Consider the following 22153-nt stretch of genomic DNA (forward strand, 5'->3'; position numbering starts at 1 on the left):
GGGAGTTCTAGCATAGAGGTAACTCTAAGACCACTGGGTCCCTAAGAAAATCATTATTATTTTTGGCTCACTCAGTACCAGAACAACGGTCCCAAGCAGTCCCAAGCTATTTCACTCACCCCTGCATGTTCTGCATGAATCCACACACCCCTGATGTTATCTGTCAAACTTTCATAGCGAATCAAAACAAACATAGTGTAGTAATAGAATTTCAACTAGAATAGGGTACGTTAATCGTTTGCTTGGGACCAATAGGCTACTAAAGTGGTGAGCCAATTTAAAATCGTTAGTTTCGTATTGATTCACAGCAAAAAAAGTTGTTGAATATTACATCGAAACTGATGCAACCAGGTCAATCCATCGGTTGTGTAATATCACATTGTACGATGTACATCGATTTTGCGAACAAAATTACATCCATTGATGTAATATTGTATCTACTTTTTGCTATTACATCATTATTTCATACATCAGCTTGAATTACGTTGATCGATATTACATTTTTTTTTGCTGTGTTGTTGGTATTACTCTCTGATAGGTGAATTAATGCCCGATTCCACTTGTGTATTCGTGTAGGTATCGCAAAACATCCCCGCGTGTATCCATACACGGAAATCTCGCTCGTTCATCGAGTCTACCTGACAACACCAACACTGCATCAGCTCAGCACTCAAAATACTCACACAAACGCGAGCAAGGCGCGCGCTCTTGTCGGCGGTCACTCTTCATCGCCGTCGTCAACATCAAAAGAACAACACAACGGAAGCAAAGGTGTACCGCTAGCTGTCGACGACGTTGGGAAAAATGAGTGTACCGGAGCAGTGAGTGCCACCAACCACGCACACACAAGAAGCGATTGACGGAAAGAAAAGTCGAGCAAAAGAGTTTCGTCGTCGTTGTCGGTCGATGATCGAAAAATTAATCAAACGTTTTGGTTGTACTGTGCGGTCATACAACACACTACACTACGTTAAAAGAAGTGAAAAAGTGCTCATCGTTGTGCGAAATACGCAGAGATTCCAAGCCCCCTGTATTAATAGTGCTGTAATTTAGTGATTTGGAGCGAAGGAAAAAGTGGTAGGCCCCCCCAGGAACGGATTTTCGATTCCTCCCGGAAGAAGACCAGCCTGCAGCGAGATAATCTGTTGATTTTTTTTCGCTATCGTAATAATCCGGATCGCCGTCGTCGTCGTCGCCGTCTGAAGACAGGGCAGAAGTTAGTGTAGAGAGCAGCGAAAAACGTCACATAAAAACAATGGAGAAAAGAATAGCGCTGGAAAAACGCGGATTAGCAGATGATAAGGTAAGTGGGCATTTTCCGCCGTTTGAGGGACACCTGATTCCGGGGTCGCTTCCTTTCGAGTTCAACCTTTTTTTTTTGTTCCCTTCCATCCTTCTCTTCCACCCGTCTGTCCCGAGACTGAAGTCAGTGTCGTGGTCTCGCGTCTCGCTCTCACTCGAAGGTGTGTGTATGCATCAGCAGCACCGCACGCACATATTTGCGAATAGAAAACCGCGAGGATGCGTTTTTCCTTTGATTTCTATTTAAATCCGTCCGCGCTTGGACGTGTAACCTGTTTTGGGGTGGAATTGTCCCAAAATAGTGCTTGCTGTCTCGGAAGGCGAGAAGCCCATTCCAAAGGCATTCGCGTAATGGTGGCCCATATTTAACCTCAAAAGTGTAGAGTCCGTTTTGACAGTTTCGTTTTCTCTGCTGAGATGAAGACTAGGAACGAAAGCAAGCAACGCCTCATAATTACGGTCATTTTTACCTTCCCAGCGCCGGCCGTATGATACCGATCGAAAGGTAGCCTCTCGGATGTGGCAAGTGGTTTCCTGCAGGCGGTTTCTTTGCGAAAAAGTTCACTTAATGACACTTTTCTAAGCTCAATCAATACCATAATCAACCCGAAGCCCTGAATGAAAAAAGAGCAAGAAGACTTCCTTGCTGCTAGAGATAGGAAGCGATTTCAAAATTCCATTGCTGGATTGAGGCGTACTGTCGGGGAGGGGGGTTCCTCGTGGCAGATTTTTGGAAAAATCGGTAGTCTTTCTCCATCTACTTTCCATAGGAAATTTTTATAGTCAGGTATTCTTCTACAGTCGTCTTTGCCGTTGTCGTATGTTTACATCAAAAAGCCTTCCATTCTTTATCAGCGAAAAATTTCGCGCTTCGTACATCGATTGTCGAGCAATGTCGAGTCGTGCATCGCAGCAGTAGGAGTTCTTCAGCGGGTGGCTTCTGCCCGTGTCGGTGGAATCCCGAGGACCGTAACTACCGGCTGGGCTCCAATGAAAGGACGCTTTCCAACCATCTGGACGTCCCAGTCGACGCTAGGTGAATCCAAATCGGGCAAATTAATCATTCATTAAGAGGGAAAAATCAGCCGCCATATTGCCTCCGAAAAAAAACGCGACACATATCGGGACCCCTCTCCACTGTGCTGCTGCGAGAGTAACCGGGGAGAGAAGAGGGTGCGAACACCGATTTTTATTACGACGTTTCGTAATCGCCAAGCTCGATTCGATCAACACTGCAATCCGCTCCACTCGCTCTTTTTGTTGAATGGAGTCGAGTCACTCATTGTTGTCGCTCGCCTACAACCGCACACGCACACATCCACACTAGTCGTAATCACTGTGCACAAGCACACCGATCGCCGCTCACTGGACGCTGGGCTGCTGCTCTGGGTGTGCGCCGCCGCCATCTTGCTTTTTCATCCCGATGGCAGCAGTGAAAAATTTTCACTTTGGCACTCGCTTTTCAGGCACTTTTCCTAGGTTTTGAGGGCCCCGGCGGGCACCAAACGATCGAGCGCGCCGCAACGCATCGATTGAGGGCTCCTGGGGCGCACTTCTGCTCGGAAAATTACACTGATTACGACATATTTGCACCTAGCATGGCCAGCAAGGAGTGCTGCTTGATCGAGTGAACGCTCAAACGCGACTGGATTGTTGGGATGTGTTGGTCTCCGCGCGCGCTGGTGTCCTCTCTGGGGCAGCAGCAAGATGAGTACCTGTCGCATGCCGAAGAACTACCTCGAATGTGTGTGTTCCGATGTCGACTTCCTTCATTCCCACACATGTATTGGTGCAATGTTATTCTCTTTTGGCGAAAAGCGGTTTGTCGATGGGAAAAATGTAAACACACGTCCAACTTTGATCGATTTTACTACCACTCACTGTGCCACTCGTATTTTGCACGCACTCGTCTTCTATGCACTAGCTCATCATCGCATCTCTAGGATGTTTATGTTCCGGAGAGCGAGCGGTGCTAGGGAAGACGGAAGCGGTAGGTACAGTTATGCAAAAGCCACCCACACCCGGCGGCGGAGGTCCAGTTCGAGGTCGGAATACTGCGTTCGAGTGAATGTTGCGCAATTCGAACTTGAGTGCGAACACGTTTTCGTTCATTAGAACAGGAATCATGGATGTTTTCAAGGTCCTTCTACGGCTGTGATTTAATTTAGTACCTCCCCCCCACCCCGAATTCGACGAAAATCGATGACCACCATCTGTTGTTCTCGTTGTGTGTGCATGTTTGTTTCACTACAATCGACGAACAACCGTGGCGAGTGCTTATCGTCAAGAGACTTGCATTTCTGCAGGTGGTGGTGTTGAGAGCATAACAACAGTAGCACTCACACTAGCGGGGTAATGTTGTCATACCGACACTCTGACTGAATCTAAAAGCAAGAGAAACTAGCGCGAAACCGTTGAATGGCTTAGCTCAGATCCTCGTGACCGTTGAAGATTCTGGTTGGATCGTTATGAATGGAATGATGGTGGGATGAAATTAGTGATGAAGAAGAGGACTTTTAACGATTCTGCGGGAATATTATTATATATCTCGCGTAACATTTGAAAAGGGCCTATGTCCAAAATGTAAACAAACCGATTTTTGATACCATTCTGTAGCACTGGTAATTAGCTACCAGTCGTATAGGAATGTTCCGCATTATCGATAAAAATCATTAAAAATAACTTGATTTTAAAAACGGCCGATCCACCAAATTTTTCCAATCATTCATGCTAAAACGGCCTAACCTCGGGCCTAACATATATTTTTTTTCGTTCGATGAGGTTCCATTCATAAGCCTAGCGACGTAGAAGGGCCGATGATTGAAAAATTTCAAATCAAAGCTAAGCCCTACTGCTTGAGGCAGGGCCGATGATTTATTTGACGTTAAGAAAAGGCTTAGCAAAGGGCCTACAATTTATGATGACAAGCACAACGGCTTAACAAAAAGGGCCTAACCATTTAAAGATTCACAAAAAGGCTTATTACTGTGATATTAAATTTTTATCGATTTTCATGTATTTTTGAAAACGTTTCGCATGTTTTGGATGTTGTGTACTGAGATATAGTTACTATTGTTATTGTGAACAATATAAATGCCTAAAATACTTCAATCTATTTATATAGGAATTAAATACTGGCGGAAAAATTTACAATTCATTTTCTGGATTGTTTACATTTTGGACATAGGCCCTTTTCAAATGTTACGCGAGATATATTATATTGATTTGCTACCAAGACCTGACACCTGACGGCTTCCGAGCAAGTATTACACCAACACATGGCTTTTCTCTTCCGAAATTACCTGCTCGCGGGCGTGAGACTGGAACTGGGGTTTTGCTACATTGTCCCGAATGATATGCTACCTTCTTTTGATTGCTGCTCGCTTTGTTTTCACATTGGGGATAAAGTGACATTCGGGATAATGTAGCACAATCGGCACTGCGGTACTGTACAATAGATATCTCGACGAGCTAAGCCTTGAAAACTTAGCTTAATCTGTTGTTTCTCTGAGCAATTTCAGATGATTGGACAAAGACGGGACACATGAACATGAACGAGTACAACAGGCCGGAAGATGTTGACACTGTTGATAACACACTAACAACAGTATTGCCGCGTCACCACCAAACTGAAGTTCGCAAGTCCGAGTTGCGACTTTCGACGTCATATCTTCTACTGGCGACATAGGAATTTCAAGTATTGCCAGCGAAAACGAAAGCGTCGCATGTACAAAATGAATGGAAGCGGAGAACTGCTTAGCTCCGTGGATTGATTACTCCAAGGCATATTGTGCAGTCCTCGAAGTTTCGATATAACTACTTTGGAAACACAGTGGAGGTAGTCAATGGTGGGACTTTTTCAAAAAATCAGTGCCAACATTTCAAAGGGGCGTAATTGCTTTTGTAAACAATGGCTTTAGCCGTCGATTTCTCGCAAATAAAAGCCCACCCCTCCAAATAACCAATGCTAGCTGGGACAGGAAACATTCCTCTACTTGCTGGTGTCATTCATTTTCATGAGTGAGCTTTCATTCGCGAGAAATCGAAGACGAAAGTCATTGTTTACAAATACAATTACGCCCCTTTGAAATGTTGGCCCTGAAATAAGCATTAAATCAGTGCCAACATTTCAAAGGGGCGTAATTGTATTTGTAAACAATGGCTTTAGCCGTCGATTTCTCGCGATAGTGAGCGCTCAACTTCCGAGCTGAACAGATGTATTTCTGCTACAGTTCTGTGGAAGTCGAACACAAGCTAATTACCAGTGCCAACTGTGTTTTTTTTTTCTCTTTCTGCGCATCGCTGAGCCGTTACGTGTCGCTGCGCGTCCAAACGACTTCGCGATGGGCCGTCGAGAAAACACCTTTCGCATAGATTTTGCGAACGTGCCGAAGAAACCGGACAATGCCAAAGTTCACAAATTCTGTGCGACCATATTGGGTCTGAAGCAAGGTGAAGTGCTACGGATTCAGAACAGCAGAACCCTCGGAGTTTCTTTCGTGAAAGTCGTCGACCTAGCGTTGGCGCAACGAATCTGTGAGGAACACGACAACAAACACGAAATTACGGTCGACGGGAAAAAATATCCGTTGAAAATCACTCTGGAGGAGGGAGCAGTGGAAGTGAGGCTCTACGATTTGTCCGAGGACGTGTCGGATCAAAAAATCACTGATTTTCTAGGAAGATACGGTGACGTAATCGCAATACGAGAACAACGATGCGGAACCGATATCGATTTCCCTGGCATTTCGACCGGCGTTCGTGTAGCAAAAATGATGGTGAAACGAAACATCGAGTCGTGGGTCACGATCGACGGCGAAGTGACTAATGTATCGTATTTCGGGCAGCTACAAACATGCCGACACTGCCGCGAATACATGCACATCGGGGCTACTTGCGTGCAAAATAAAAAACTGCTCGTGCAAAAATCATACGCCGATGCCGCAAAGCAGACGCCGTCGCAAAAAACGAGTCCAGTCGACTATAGTGCGAACCAAACCAACACAAACTCAAACCAAACCGCTCCCATTGCGAACCTAACTAAAACGACCTCGAACCAAGCTTCCCGGCCTCGGTTCGAACCAATCTCGGCCAAAGCTGTTACCATGCCACCACCGAAACAAATTCCCCAGCGTCAACAACAGAAGCTGTTACCACCAGTTCTGACCGAACAGAATTTCCCCACGTTAGCCCCTACCTCGGCTTCGATTCCCCCATCGGACAGCGGGTCGTTGACTCCCTATACAAGTCAACAACCCCCCGCTAGCGGCGGAGTGGATCGCAAAACTGCTAGTGGTAAGTCCGATGGAAACGAAACAGATTCGTCTGTAGGGTCATCCAGCTCCAGAAGACATCTCCGCACTCGACCACCAGGCAAGAAGCCTCGCGTGGATGACGACTGCGACGACAAGCGAGATGGGAGTAACCAACCGTCCTAATGGCTGAGTTCTCCAGTTACAACCTCGCCACCATCAACATCAACAATATTACGAACGCAACGAAGATTGACGCTCTTCGAACCTTTGTACGAACACTGGAACTGGATATCGTTTTCCTCCAGGAGGTGGAGAATGAGCAACTCTCTATCCCTGGCTTCAACGTTATCTGCAATGTGGACCAAGCAAGGCGGGGAACGGCAATCGCGCTGAAAGACCACATACAATTCTCGCATGTGGAGAAGAGCCTGGATGGTCGTCTCATCGCTTTGAGGGTGCAAAACACGACGCTCTGCAACGTATATGCGCCATCGGGGACAGTTGTTCGTGCGGAAAGAGAAAGATTTTTCAACGGCACGATCGCGTACTACCTTCGGTACAACACTCAAAACGTCATCCTCGCTGGAGATTTTAACTGCGTGCTACGTGCGAGTGACTCAACGAGTTCCAACACAAGCCCGGCTCTCCAAGCGACCGTACGGCAGCTACAGCTTCACGATCTGTGGCTGAAATTGTACCCCACAACCCCCGCACCCACGTACATCACACACAATGCGGCATCCAGGCTCGACCGCATGTATGTCAGCGCTGGGCTTTGCGAGCATCTGCGGAGTGCTGCTACGCACGTATGCTTATTCACGGATCACAAAGCGCTAACAGCGCGCATTTGCCTTCCCCACCTTGGCCGCGAACAAGGACGCGGTTACTGGTCCCTCCGCCCTCACCTCTTAACCGCCGAGAACTTAGAGGAATTCCAAGTGCGATGGCAGTTTTGGACCCGCCAACGGAGAAATTTCCCCAGCTGGATGACATGGTGGCTCTCATGCGCGAAGCCAAAAATAAAATCTTTTTTCCGATGGAAGTCAAGTGAAGTTTTCAGGACTTTCAACGCAGAACAACAACGACTCTACGAGCAATTACGACTCGCATATGATGGCTATTACCAGAATCCCACCATGCTGGTGACCATCAACCGCGTAAAAGCACAAATGCTCACGTTGCAGCGGCAATTTGCGCAAAACTTTATCCGCATCAACGAGACGTTTATAGCCGGCGAGAGCATATCCACTTTCCAGTTGGGTGATAGACGACGTAAAAAAACAACCATAACAGGACTGCAGAACGAACGAGGAGAGCAAATACAAGGCTCTCTGGAGATCGAGCAACACATGTTTCGATACTTCAGGGACCTGTATGCGGCGGAAGAGACGAGGCAGGTGGGAGAAGAAATGTTCGAAACTGAGAGAGCCGTACCCGAGAACGACGAAGCCAACGCAGCTCTAATGGCAGAGATCAGCATTGACGAGTTGAAAAACTCCATCCGAACGTCGCAAAAACGTAAATCACCGGGGATCGATGGTTTGCCGGTAGAGTTCTACCTACGAACTTTCGACGTCATCTATCGAGAGCTCTACTTCGTTATTAATGAAGCTATGACGAATGAGCTCCCATCTGAATTCGCCGATGGCACTATTGTGTTGGTTAAAAAGCGAGGTGGGGATGGGACAGCAAGAGCATACCGTCCGATCAGCCTGCTCAACGTCGATTTCAAAATCCTCTCCCGCGTGATGAAGGCCCGCCTGGAACGAGTACTGCGGATCCATCGAGTCCTGAGCGACTCTCAAAAATGCGCAAATACCGACCGTTCTATTTTCCAAGCTACGAGAGTGTAAAGATCGTATTGCGCAGCTAATCGCGAGGAAGCAGAAGGGGAAGTTGATCTCGTTCGATCTTGACCACGCGTTCGATCGGGTCTCTCATGAGTTCCTGCATCGGACCTTGCTCTCTCTGGGCTTCGACCAGGGTTTCGTCTGTTGGCTCTCTCGAGTCGCTGCTGCCTCTTCATCACGGCTGCTAGTGAATGGGTGCCTCTCAGAGCCGTTCCGTATAGAACGGTCCGTACGTCAGGGAGACCCGATGTCGATGCTGCTGTTCGTGCTCTATCTTCATCCCCTCCTCACACGGGTGGAGCGTGTATGCGCTGGTGACCTTTGTGTTGCGTATGCTGATGACATCACGGTGATTGCCACCTCAAAACACACGATCGACCGTATTTATCAGCTGTTTGGTAGCTTCGAGATCGTATCCGGGGCAAAGCTAAATCGACTGAAAACAGTGGCGATCGATGTTGGTTTTATCAATGGAAATCCACTGACGATACCAGGGCTGCAGACAAAGGAGAATGTCAAGGTACTTGGCGTTATTTTCACCAACTCAGTGCGACTGATGGTTAAACTAAACTGGGACGCTTTAGTATCGAGGATCTCGCAACTTATATGGTTGCATAACATGCGCTCCCTTTCCCTGCAGCAGAAAGTGCTACTGCTGAACATCTTCATTACAGCGAAGGTGTGGTACCTCTTGTCTGTTATTCCACCGCAATGTGCTCACACGGCGAAGCTGACATCAACGATGGGGACTTTCCTTTTTCGTGGGCTACCCGCACGAGTCCCAATGCAGCAGTTGGCGCGCAGCAGAGAGCAGGGTGGATTGAAACTGCAACTGCCGGCGATCAAATGCAAAGCACTTCTAGTCAATCGTCACCTGCAGGAGATCGTTTCCCTTCCCTATTATCAGTCCCTTCTCGCCCAAAATATTCCTCCCCCCGCCGATCTTCCTTGCCTAAAACTTCTCTCACAGCAAATTCCCTTATTTCCACACCACATCCAACAAAACCCCTCCAGCGATCAAATCCATCGTTTCTACTTGGAACAAACTGAGCTACCCAGAGTGGAACGAAACCATCCAGGCATCAATTGGAAAAAGATCTGGATGAACATATCATCGAGAAGGCTATCGTCGAGCCAGCGTACTGATCTCTACCTGCTAGTGAACGAGAAGACGGAGCACTGATGAACGTCATAGGCCGTGCAAACGACCCAAACTGTCAGCACTGTGCGGTAAGAATCGAGACTTTGCAACATAAGTTTTGCGAATGCCCTCGAGTTGCTGCAGCTTGGGCACACATCCAGCGAAAATTGACGACGACGCTCGGCGGCTGGCAGAGGCTGAGCTTCGACGATCTTGTACGGCCAATCTTGGGTAACATGACAACAGCGAGAAGAAATCAAATTTTAAAAACGTTCATTAAGTACATCAACTTTGTCAATGTGAATATTAATAATAGAATAGATGTAGGCGAGCTAGATTTCATTTTGACTCTAGAAGATTGATATATTTTTAAATATCTTGAATATGTTATTTAAGACCTAAATAAACAATATTTTACAAAAAAAAAAAAAAAAAAAAACAATGGCTTTAGCCGTCGATTTCTCGCAAATAAAAGCCCACCCCTCCAAATAACCAATGCTAGCTGGGACAGGAAACATTCCTCTACTTGCTGGTGTCATTCATTTTCATGAGTGAGCTTTCATTCGCGAGAAATCGAAGACGAAAGTCATTGTTTACAAATACAATTACGCCCCTTTGAAATGTTGGCACTGAAATAAGCATTAAATCAGTGCCAACATTTCAAAGGGGCGTAATTGTATTTGTAAACAATGGCTTTAGCCGTCGATTTCTCGCGAATAAAAGCTCACTCATGAAAAATAATGACACCAGCAGGTAGATGAATGTTTCCTCTACCAGCTAGCATTGTTATTTTGTAGAGGTAAGATTTCATTCGCGAGAAATTTACAGCTAAAGTCATTGTTTACAAAAGCAATTACGCCCCCTTTGAAATGTTGGCACTGAAATGTTGAGATAAGTATAATCCACATCCTCGAAGTCGATGGTTCACTACTAACTTCTCCAACAGAAAAGCTCGGAAATAAGCTCGAGTACACGATTAAACTACTACCTACTTAGGAGATCCATCTGTCACTGCGGAAGTGCAGTAGTTAACGTTTTGTTGATCTCAAAATTAATTGGTCTAGCTGAAGTAGATATATTGCAGAGGTTTCGTCTATCTCAAACAGATCTGCAACGCCTGAATCAACTATCGGCTACTGACCACAGCAATGTAAACATGCATCATCGAGAGGGCTATCGATCAATAATCCGACAAGTTTTGACTACACTGGTCCGGGGAAATGCTATGAAAATTAGAAGCGGGTCAAACTGGGGCTTACGGACCGACACGTTTTCGATTTAGGATGAAATCATGTTGAAAAATTCCTGCTGGTTTCTTTTGATAATAAATATGGAAAGCCACGCAAACAATCTCATCAATATCAAGCAAATGGATTCCAACTGTATGCCGGTGATAAAACTCGATGAACCCCCTCACATTTCCGCCCACATGCTATCACGAAAGGTCTCCCGCCGGAGGCTTTATTCCATAATACGCTTCTTGATATTGGATTAAATATTTTGTACTGTCGTGGGTATCTAAGCGTCAACGAAGGATCAAAGCAGGATCTTCTGCGAGAGTTGAGCTACATTTACAAATTTATTATGCAGAATAAATAATATCGAAAAAGAGCTTAGCTGTCCGGGATGGAAATTTTCACATTTTCCTCGGATATTCTTGTCATTGATTTCAATTGGTATGGACTTCGATGGGATATGCACAGGACTTATAGGGTTGCGTGTATAATTTTGAAAGAAGTCTCAGTACTGCTTGGGAATGCCAATACGTACTAACCCCACGTATTCCATCAGAGTTGGATCGGTGTAGGATTTATAGGAACGGTTAATTGCAGATAAAAATGTAATTATATTCTATCCCACGGGCTCGACATCAATCACATCCCCGCCACCACATCCGGTGCATCTCTGTCATCATCCTTCTGTTGAACTAGCTCGTGTCAAGGGACCTCAGTTCGATGGGTGTCCTACCGATCGGTCAACTGTAAGGCCTTGCTAATTTCTGAACATTTGATTTAAAGCTTTATTAAAAACTGGTTCGATGATGTTGCTGCTAGGGTGGGATTAAACACTCCCCCGTTCAAGTTCTGGGCTGCTTTAGTCGGAAAGAATTTGACAGGCAGCAGGTGACAATTTATTCCATCATCGATCGGGTTACGCTTTCGTTTCTGTACATCTGCAAGGAATCAGTAGTTCAAATGGACATCGAGTTAGATGTGGTGGACGGGTTGAACTCCGCACAGGTTTGATGGATTCCACATCCTCGTCCACCTCACGATCCGCCAACACTCTAATAGAGTTCTCCAGATGCATAAAAGTGTGCGTAAGACCGCGCGCTACCTTTTTAAGTAGTTGTCATATCGCGATACCTTTTTGGTTCTTCTTTTTCTTCATTTTTATATAAGGATGTTGGATTTTTAGTGTTCGTGAGATTGCGCTTGGAGATCTCTATAAGAATGAAGGGAAGCTGAATGCTTGCCTTGGTCCATCAGAGAAATTGAGAAAATAAAAACAATCACTAAAGTCACAACTCTCGGGATTGTCAAACTCATGGAATATTGATACCTTGATAGGCACACTTTGATAGAAACCTTGATAGGCACGTTCAGCACAACGTTTGGCACAGCTTTCGGTACAGCTCAATACTCGGCATGGATTAAGGTGTGCAGAGTTGAATACCCCTTGAACCTAATGCAGTGTTCAGCTTGCTCATATCAATCTTAGAAATTAGTGCATACTACTTAAGGAATCCCCTCTATTAACTCTTAGAATTCATTCCAAAATTATCTCATTAATTCTCGTGGGAATTCCATTGAATTTATCTCCAAGTATCTTTAACCGTGTGGAAGTGTATACTTCGAGTATTCATAACAATTTCCATTGAGTTCATCTCATAATTGTCTTGGAAATAAATACTGAACTATCTAGGACTTCTCAGGAATTTGTTTTTGGGAATTCCCTTTATACTCCGTTTAGATTCTTTTAAACATTAGTCAAAGGTTTTTTTTTGGAATTTCCTTGCATTACTCTTCTGAATTCTCTTAAAATCAGCGTATTTTCTTACAACTACAGACTTTTTTGTTGTTGTTGGGGAAGGAAGTCAAACCACTGCGTCCATTATTTGAACTTTTGTGGTACCCCTATTTGCTGTTTGTATCATGCAAACCGACCACTATTTAACGAGTGGACGGCTAATTGCCTGGACACATCTTTTCCCAGTCCGGTATAATATGGTTTAAACAACCAACTACCTTTCCAGGATTTGCAGACCAAATTTCACTAGGTTGTAAGCTGATACTTCCAAGAAATTCAGATCTACGCTTGTGTAATGCACCACAACTGCAGAGCAGATGTTCCGAGGTTTCGCGTTCCAAATTACAGAAACGACAGATATCACTCTGAACCCGACCAATGTTCTTCATGTGATATCTACTAGGACAGTGCCCAGTTACTAGGCCAGTGTATATACTAAGAGCTTTTTGATGTATGTTATATTAGGAGTTATAAATCTTTTCGACTGGTTGCAGTTTGTGACAGTCATCCAATTGTCCATCACCCTTTGCTCTTCGCAGTATTTGAGTTCTTACCGTACAGTATGATATTCTATAGTATGGTTCTGGGTAAAAAAACTGTGAATTGGAACCTAAGTTTGCTAGGTCGTCTGCACTTTCATTCCCTTCAATGCCACAGTGTCCTGGTACCCAAATATAAGTTTACTGAGTTCCGTTGGCACAGTTGCCGAAGCGAGAGAATATATTCCCAGACGATCTTTGATGTACATTTGTAAGCACTCAGTGCTTTCAGCGCTGCTTGCAATTCAACTTGGCACCCAAAATAACCTAGGTATTTGACCTGTTCACTAAGATGGATCTGCTCTGCTCCAAGACTGAATTCTTATAGGTTAATCTTCCTCTTTCTATAGTAAAGGGGATGCTTACGACTTTTGATGGATTAATACTTAGGCCCTCTTTAATGCACCAAAACTGGGTAAACTTTAGGGCCTCTTGCATTAATTTTTTTTTTTTTTTTTTTTTTTTATCTTTATTAAGGAGACTTTCAGCCGTTGGCTGGCTCGTCTCCGTCTTGCATTCATTCAGAAATGATAACGTCAAACTTTCCTCTTACTATAATGACTATGTCATCCACAAAGCCCACAACTTCGAAACCTTTTGCTTCCAAGCTTCTTAGAAGATCATCTACAACTAAAGACCACAGCAGTGGTGAGAGAACTCATCCTTGAGGACAACCTTTCGTTGCCTTTACTGTTATAGATGAGCTACCCAGAACCCCAGAAGTGATTTCCCTTTTTGCAAGCATAGTCTGAATCCAGTTGACGATGCGCCTATTGAAGTTCCTTCTCTTCATGGCGTAAACCATAGAGGAATAGGATACGTTATAAAAAGCTCCTTCAATACCCAAGAAAGAGCAAAATGCAATTTCTTTAACTGAAAGAGATTTTTCAATTTTTGTTGCTAAGGTAAAGAGAGCAGTAACTGTTGACTTTCCGGATTGATACGCAAACTGAAAATTAGATAATGGTCGCGTGAACATGTAAGTTGAATTGAAGAAATCATTCAACACCTTTTCCATAGTCTAACTGATGGGCCTGAATGATTTTGGATGCGTTTTGTCGCGCCTCCCATTTTTTGGTATGAAGATTACTCTTACCAATCTCCATTTTGATGGAATATAATTTAACCTTATACTTGCCTTAAACATCTTAGTTAGAGTCGAAATCAGCACTGCTTCACCTTTTTGAAGTAGCGCCCGGAATATTCCGTCCACACCTGCAGATCTAAAGGGCTGAAAAGATCTCACCGCATTTTCTACTTTGGTCTCAGACTACAGACTTATCAGACTGCATTGCTAGTGTTAATTTTATTTCCGAAATGTTTTCTTTGTATGGTCTTGTAGATCATGATTTAGACTTGGAAAATGTTTTACAATTTCGATCTTGTGATGTTATTTGGTGAATTTTATCATATTTAGCTATTTCCAATCAAATGCGTAAACTATGTTAGAGAACTTACTTAAATTCAGTGGTCCACCTGTTACTTTACCAGACACCAAAATTATCTCTATCTCTGTAATCTCACTTATTCATACTCGAATCGGTTGAAAAATACACTGAATCTTCTAGTTTACTCGATATCTATCCATTGCAAGTAATATTTTGAGAATTATTTATGGTTTGAGAGTTGGTGTACAGGTAGATTGAGGTTAAGGAAACGCCACTGATCATTGGATATTATCCGTATCCGTATTCGGATAATTTTAAAACGGATAATATCCGAGTTAAAATTATCCAGATAGTATCCGTTTTAAAATTATCTGGATAGGGACAATATCCAGTAATTTTCTATCTGGATAATATCCGCATAGTATCAGTAGGGATGGCATTCGGATTATATGTAGTAATAAATTGTTATTTTATATTAAACGAATAGTAAATTAACGAGCCCATTCTGGAGCCCGAAAAAGTGTCAAATACCATATAATACGGGTATTTTCAGAACGGGGACGACGCGTAGATGCCTAAAATCGTTATCCGACGCCATTTTGGAGTCTAAGATGGCGGCTATCGGGTTTCAGCAAAAAGTATCAAATATCCTACAATATGGGTATTTTCGGAAAGGGGACGACGCGTAAATGCTGAAAATCGATGTCCGACGCCATTTTGTAATTCAAGCTGGTGATCATCGGGCTCAGAAAAAGTGTAAAATACAGTAGCCGTTCGTTTTTGGCACGGTGCCAAAATCGAACGGATTTAAAAAAAATAATTTATTTTTGCTAGTTGTGATTACTGTTTTAAATAAAATATTAATTATTAATAAAGATGACACGCGGTAGTCAAAAATTAAATTTCATAATAAAGCCGTTCGATTTTGGCACGGTTTGATTATGGCAACACTAAATTTTCGGGCATGTTGCCAAAATCGAACGAATTCTGTACCCTACAATGTAGGTATTTTCGGAAAAGAGGCGATGCGTGGATGGCGAAAATCGACATTCGATGCCATTTGTTGAGTATTTGACACTTTTTCGGAAACCGGAAGCCACCATTTTGGATTTCAAAATGACGTCAGTCATCGATTTCCGGCCTATATCAATATACCCATACTTAGATTTCAATATGGCGTGGGACCTCGATTTTCGGCATCTACATATCGTCCCCGTTCCGGAAATAGCCAGATTGTAGGGTATTTGACACTTTCTTAATCCGGAAGCCGACGTTCTTGGATTTCGAAATGGCATCGGATATCAATTTCCGGCCTCTAAACGATACCCCGATCCCCAAAATACTCATATTGATGGGTATTTGACAGTATTTCTTAAACCATATTGGATTTAAAAATTGTGTCGATTTTTATTCTCTAGACGTCTTCCCGATTCCAAAATACTCATATTGATGGGATTTGACTTTTTCGGAAATTGGAACTTCCATCTTGGATTTCAAAATGGCGTCGGATATCGAGCTTCGGCCTCTAGACGTCATCTCGATTCCAACAATACCTATATTGATGGCTGTTTGACAGTATTTCTCACTTTTCTGAAACCGAAAGCCGCCATCTTGGAATTTCAAATGGTGTCGGATATAGATTTCCGATCTCTAGACGTTATCCCGATTGAGTACCAATGCTTCTGCCTCCAGGAAGGCAGCTCCCACACCTGAAACCTACCTAACGACCCATCAACTCGTGGACCGGGGGACCAACGGCTTTACCTACGGCGTGATCAGATATTTTATGCCTCAGAAAATCCCGGCGGTGCCGACTAGGATTGAACCCAGGCCTTTTGGGGTGAGAGGCAATCACGCTTACCACTACACCACCGGTGCGTCATCCCGATTCCAAAAATACCTATATTGATGGGTACATATTTGATAGACCTGTGCGCCGATCAAAATATTTTGGGCGACGGCGGTGGCGTGGCGTTTTGTTTTCTGCCGGCGGCGTGGCGGCGTCACGCCGTTTGCTTTCGGCGGCGTTGGGCGGTGTGAGTTTATTTTTAATGATTTAGAAAAAAAATACTTTCCAAACCAATCGCACATGGACAAAAATGCTACCCACATTTGAGTTCAGATTACTCAAAATCGCTAAAACGTAGGTCACTCATAGTATGAGAAAATTTTCTGACACTTTCCCGGGGAAAACTTCCGACGCTATTTGGCTGCTATAATATTGGAAATTTTCGACCTTCTCCATTGTTTGCCCCGCTACCGTAAAGTTGGAAGGGTTGCCCGTGTTGACATCCAACGATTTAGTCTAGTTGACGTTGATGGTGAGACCCGCCGCAGAGGAGCGTTCGCCTAGGTCATTGAGCTTACTCTGCATATCAAAACGCCGTTGTGCTAGTAGAGCAAAATCATCAGCCAAATCGAAGTCGTTGGGATGCTTCATGATGATAGCCTGCCAAAGCAGCCCACGGCTCGGTACACGGTCGATTGCACCCACCATGATCTCGTCGATTACGATGAGGAACGGTAGCGGTGATAGTATACATCCATGTCTCACACCAGGATAGGGTCGGACAGACTCCGTTATGCAGAACCCTGCACGAGAAAGCCTGATACTGCGCTTCGATGAGGTTGACGATTTTATCCGGGACTCTCTTGCGTCTCAGAGCGCCCCACAGATTCTCGTGATTGAGTCGGTCGAAAGCTTTTGCTTAGTCAATGAATTATAAATAAAGGGACTCTTGGAATTCATTGACCTGCTCCATGATGATGCGGAGCGTGACAATATGGTCCACACAAGATCTTCCGGCACAGAATCCTGTCTGCTGCCTCCAGAGAGTCGCGTCGATCTTCTCCTGTATCTGATTCAGGATAACTTTGCACAGAACTTTGAGAACAATACACAGTAACATGATGCCTCGGAAATTGTCGCACACAGTCAGATCCCCCTTCTTTGGGACCTTCACTAAGACGCCCTGCATCCGGAAAAGTCGCGGTGTCCCAGATATTCCAGAATAGTTGATACAACATTTGAGTGGATAGCATGGAGTCAGTTTTGAGCATCTCTGCTGATATCGTGATCGACCCCTGAAGCCTTGTTGGATTTTCTGCAACGATCTGCAGCTTTCTAATTTTCCAAAAGCATAGAGTATCTTCACCTTCAACGTTGTTAGGGTATGAGGAAACTCTAGTCCATTGTTTCATTCATCCGGTGTTTTCGTCGGATCGAGAGAAAGAAAGAGACAGCTTCCTTCTGCCTCACCTATAGATCTCGCTCATCAAGACAAAACCACTAAACTGAGATTTTTTACGTTTGATCAGCGCACCAAAAAACTATTTCGAACAAGTGCGAGCAGGAGGAAAAATAATGATTCATCCGATTCATCCCTGTGTGCTACATAGAGAAAGCGCGAACAAACGTCAAAATACTAAGTGACAATAATTGCTGTCTCTTACACGCTCATTTGAGGTTATGGGAATAAGTAAAAATAACTCATCAACAAATACCTATCCGTTTGTCAAAATTCAGTTCTGGCTATGTTACTCAATTTAGAGGAGATCTGGTTTTAAATAAATTGAAAAAAAAATTCACTCAATTTTTAGTAGCCACGAACGAGCGTGCACACATGTTCTAATTTCAACACGTTCAAGATGCATTTAGCCGAAAAGATGTTACGGAATTTTCATCGGCATGACATAAATTTATTCGGCGGCGTGAACCATTTAACTACGGCGGCACGCCGGTTCAATTTCATCGGCGGCGGCAACGTATAAAAATCGTCGGCGGCGCACAGGTTTAATTTTTTATATCAAACATACCTATTCTAAACATTAACTGTTCGGAGTCTATTCGAATATAAAAAAAATGAGGACTCCGTTTATTTCTATCCACTGGATAGGTCTATCCGGATAATTTTTAAGCCTGGCAATGCTGCATGATAAATCCAAGAATATTGAAAATGTATTCAAAATTAGCAAAAAGTCATCTTGTTCCGGGGTTGCATTTTACCCCATCTTACCCTACAACATTTTGCGTAATCGCTGAACCGCATGGGACAATTATGCATCCACCGTCAGTGAAGGAAAGTGCTCACGTCTGGTGGGTTTAGTTAAGGTATGATTCATTGCTTATTCCGTTGCTCAAAAATTAATCTATTTTGTTGACTAGACTATTTGCATTTGTTGACTGTGTACCTAAATGGGGATCTATCATGTTATGACTAGGGAGTTGTAACGTGTTTTAGGCGGTTTTCGCGGTACAAGAACAATTGTCATGCATTGCATCACAACTCGTACAACTCCCTAGTTTGAACATGGCACAATTCAGAATTCTCAACTAACATATAGGTAAGCAACACAAGTCGAATTGTGTCAGCAATTTCAGATAAAAAAAAAAAACAAGTAGCGGTAGATTTTAAAAGCGAACACTTTTATACACCTTTTTCCGAGAAACCCAGTGTTCGTCAAAGCTCCAGACCTCCCTGCTGCTACGCAGTCTCGACTCGCTGCTGTGCCTATAATCGCATATCATTCTCATATGGATTTTCGTCAATTTTTAGATAACAACGCTATCCACTTTCAGATTATCTACTTTCGTATTATTTGATAAAAGTACGGACTTTGATCTTGAAAAATGTGTAAACAACATCAAGTCAGTTTGTCCCACCTAACAAAGCAAACCATGTCCCATCCTGAAATTCAATCTTCCAGAGGTCAAGTTACAGTTCTGCTTTTTGAATTGCCATATATTTCGCTAATATAACAAAACATGCAAGCATCATTGAGACTGATTTTAACTTGAAAAAAATTTTCAGTCAATTTTCTATGATTGTCCAAATATTTACATGGGAATTGCACTTCGTAGCTTCGACTGCCATTTTCTAAATACCTACTTTTTCCATATGAGACTGATATGCGATTATAGGCAGTGCTACTACGCACTCTCGACTCGCTCCTGAATCTTCCAAACTATGTTCCCCTCTCCCCCGCCGTTCGGGGCATTGCATCACCTCAAGCTAATCCAATGCTCACTCCCCTTCTCCAACAGATCCAGGAACTCATCCTGGACAACTGCCGCAGCACCAACGTAGAAGGCCTTACCGACAGCTTCACCGCACTGGAAGTGCTCAGCCTGATCAACGTGGGTTTGGTTTCACTGAAGAATTTCCCCAAACTGCCGGCCCTCCGCAAGCTGGAACTGTCGGACAATCGGATCTCGAATGCACTCAGTCACCTCACCGGCAGCCCCAAGCTGACACATCTGAACATGTCCGGCAACCGGATCAAAGATTTTGAAGAACTTAAACCGCTGAAGGATCTGGAGAACCTGGAAGTGCTCGATCTGTTCAACAACGAGGTCACAATGACCCAGAACTATCGGGAGAAAATCTTCGAGCTGATCCCCTCGCTGAAGTATTTGGATGGGTGAGTACTGAATACACCGCAGCTGCTGTTGAATCAGCATCATAGTCATCTGTTTTCTCGATTACTATTTTAAGATTCGACAAAGAAGACCTCGAAGCACCTTCAGACGAGGAAGAAGCCGATTTCGGCGCAGAAGAGGAAGAAGGTTAGTAACCCATCTCATTGTCATTTTCGAACATCACCCCCCGCCATAGCATAGCAATCTTCGCGACATTTTGCGAAAATCATTGAGACGAGTCCGGAAACATTGTAGATGACAGGGCATGTTTTTCCATCAACGGCATCGATATCGACCTGGACGAACTGGAACGGTTCGAATCGCGACTGAAACAGAAGCGAGCCCCTCCTCCGTCGAGTGAAGTCAACGGACTTGAGTCCAAACTTGAACAGCTAGATCTAAAACAAGTGGAAGAACAAGAAGATACTGTCAAAGACGATCTGGATCTGCTGTACGAGGAGATTCAGAGAAAGAGAAACGAGCAAGAACAACTTGTGCAATCAGATCAGTCTACCACCAGCTGCGGCGGGGTGACTCCAACGTCGCTGGGATCACTTCTGTTGGCCTTTCTCTCGCTGTTAGCCTTTATCAATCAGATCTGCTACGTGCAAGTCAACCGGCAGCAGTTGATAGAGAGTTAGTTTCCCCCATTTGGTTGCTTCGTTTGAGTTCTAATGGTGGTACTCTTCCCGTCTGTTTTTCTTTTCTTCCTTTTCAGAATCACTACCCGATCCCGATCTGGACGAGTCCTCCGACTACGACGATGACGATGATGATAACGATGTTACGTTAGCTGATGTAAGTATGATTCGGAGCTACTTAGCAGTGAAATGTGTTGCGAGTACTACCTATATATTGTGATGTCGGTGGTATTTCAGGAAACTTATCCGCTTGCATTGAGAATAATTATAGAAGTGTTGTGTAAATGGTCATGAATCATGATGCCAACTTGTGTTGATTTATCTTAGGGGCTGTCCATAAGCTACGTAGATAGTTTAAGGGGTTCGTTTGTCAAGCAATGGTCTATGAAATACTACACAAGGGAAAGGGTAGACCCTCCCTGGGGCCTCCCTTAGCTCAGTCGTTAAAGTCACCCGATTCTTAAAAAAAAGTGAGATGTTGTATCCAAGGCACGACCGTAGATTTGACGTAGTGTGCTCGGTATCAATATTCGATGACTGTGTTAAGGAAACCACTTTTTTCCCATCACGGAAACGCCTTGTTTTCTGATGACAAAATTACGCATTTTCGTGCACGAAACGCTTGATAGATAGGAAACGATAGATAGGAATTTCTTGCTAAATTTTCCATTCGCGTTCAATCATATAAATTCGAGGTTTGCTTTTTTCTAGAGTCCTGGAGAAAACCTTACCTTAATTCGAAGTGTTTCTTGGTTAATTGACAAGGTCATGTGGTATTCGGTCATTGTGAGAATTTTTATGTACCACTTCAATACTGTTACGCTTTTGACCACAAACGTTTGGCTGCTGGGTACATTATCAAAGAGCTTTGGGGGTGATGTGGCTGGCAGCAAGGCGAACGAACGTTCAATGAAAATTAACTCTTAAACAACAATCATTTATGGTGGTCCTGAAAAGACCCGTTTTGCCGTGATGGTTGAGTATTGCTGAGCTATTAGGGTGTTCAACACAGATGAGGCTGGCGATATGTATGTTGTTTGGAACGAGGGTAGCGCGCTTGGCATAGATGGCCCACAGCGACTCACGAAGAGCTACTGAATCCGATCAGTAGCGCTGCGGCTTCTTCCTCCTTCTTCGTTGAATGGACGCTCATGTGGGCTGCAGCTCGCTGCTTGCGGGTAGTCTTTCGATGTGTAAACAAGCGCTGCTACTGCTGCTGCTGATAATGATGACCGACAGGACATCACTACACACGGTGACCGTTCGACGAGACCAGTTGGAATTCGATTTTGAAATCTGTGTTAGGGAAAGCGTTTTTTTTTTTGCAGACAATCGGTGATAATTTTGATCACATTCGTGTAGTTTTCAATAGTGACCTATTGAAAATTGAAAAAGTGTTCATTTTAGCAGATTCGTAGAAACATTTACAATCGATTGGCTTGAATTAAAATCCATCCGCTATTGGCAGAGTTATAAGTGATTAAAACCTGACCACTTTTCGTAACGCGGTCCATTTTGGTTTTTTAGAAATTGCACCCCCAATATGTTGCCGAAAGACGTAAACCTACGTCAAAATAAAGCTTATAAA

General features: G+C 43.9%; 1 protein-coding gene across 3 annotated transcripts in view; it reads left to right on the forward strand.

The window, feature by feature from the left end:
• Positions 1–576: 576 nt before the first annotated feature.
• Mapmodulin (mapmodulin) overlaps positions 577–22153 on the forward strand; it is a 31365-nt gene continuing 9788 nt past the window's right edge. The window contains exons 1-5 of one of the 3 annotated variants that reach the window (XM_065223268.1): positions 577–1303; positions 19550–19926; positions 20001–20071; positions 20180–20560; positions 20643–20722. In XM_065223268.1, the coding sequence (XP_065079340.1) occupies positions 1256–1303; positions 19550–19926; positions 20001–20071; positions 20180–20560; positions 20643–20722 (957 nt within the window). In that variant the 5' untranslated portion in view covers positions 577–1255. The remainder of the gene's footprint in view (positions 1304–19549; positions 19927–20000; positions 20072–20179; positions 20561–20642; positions 20723–22153) is intronic. The other 2 variants (XM_065223266.1, XM_065223267.1) reach the window with 2 other exon arrangements.

This window comes from Ochlerotatus camptorhynchus, unplaced genomic scaffold (assembly GCF_037179485.1).
Source record: "Ochlerotatus camptorhynchus isolate MF236.1 unplaced genomic scaffold, CSIRO-AGI_Acam_v1.1 ptg000188l, whole genome shotgun sequence".
In the NCBI taxonomy this organism is placed as follows: Eukaryota; Metazoa; Arthropoda; class Insecta; order Diptera; family Culicidae; genus Ochlerotatus; species Ochlerotatus camptorhynchus.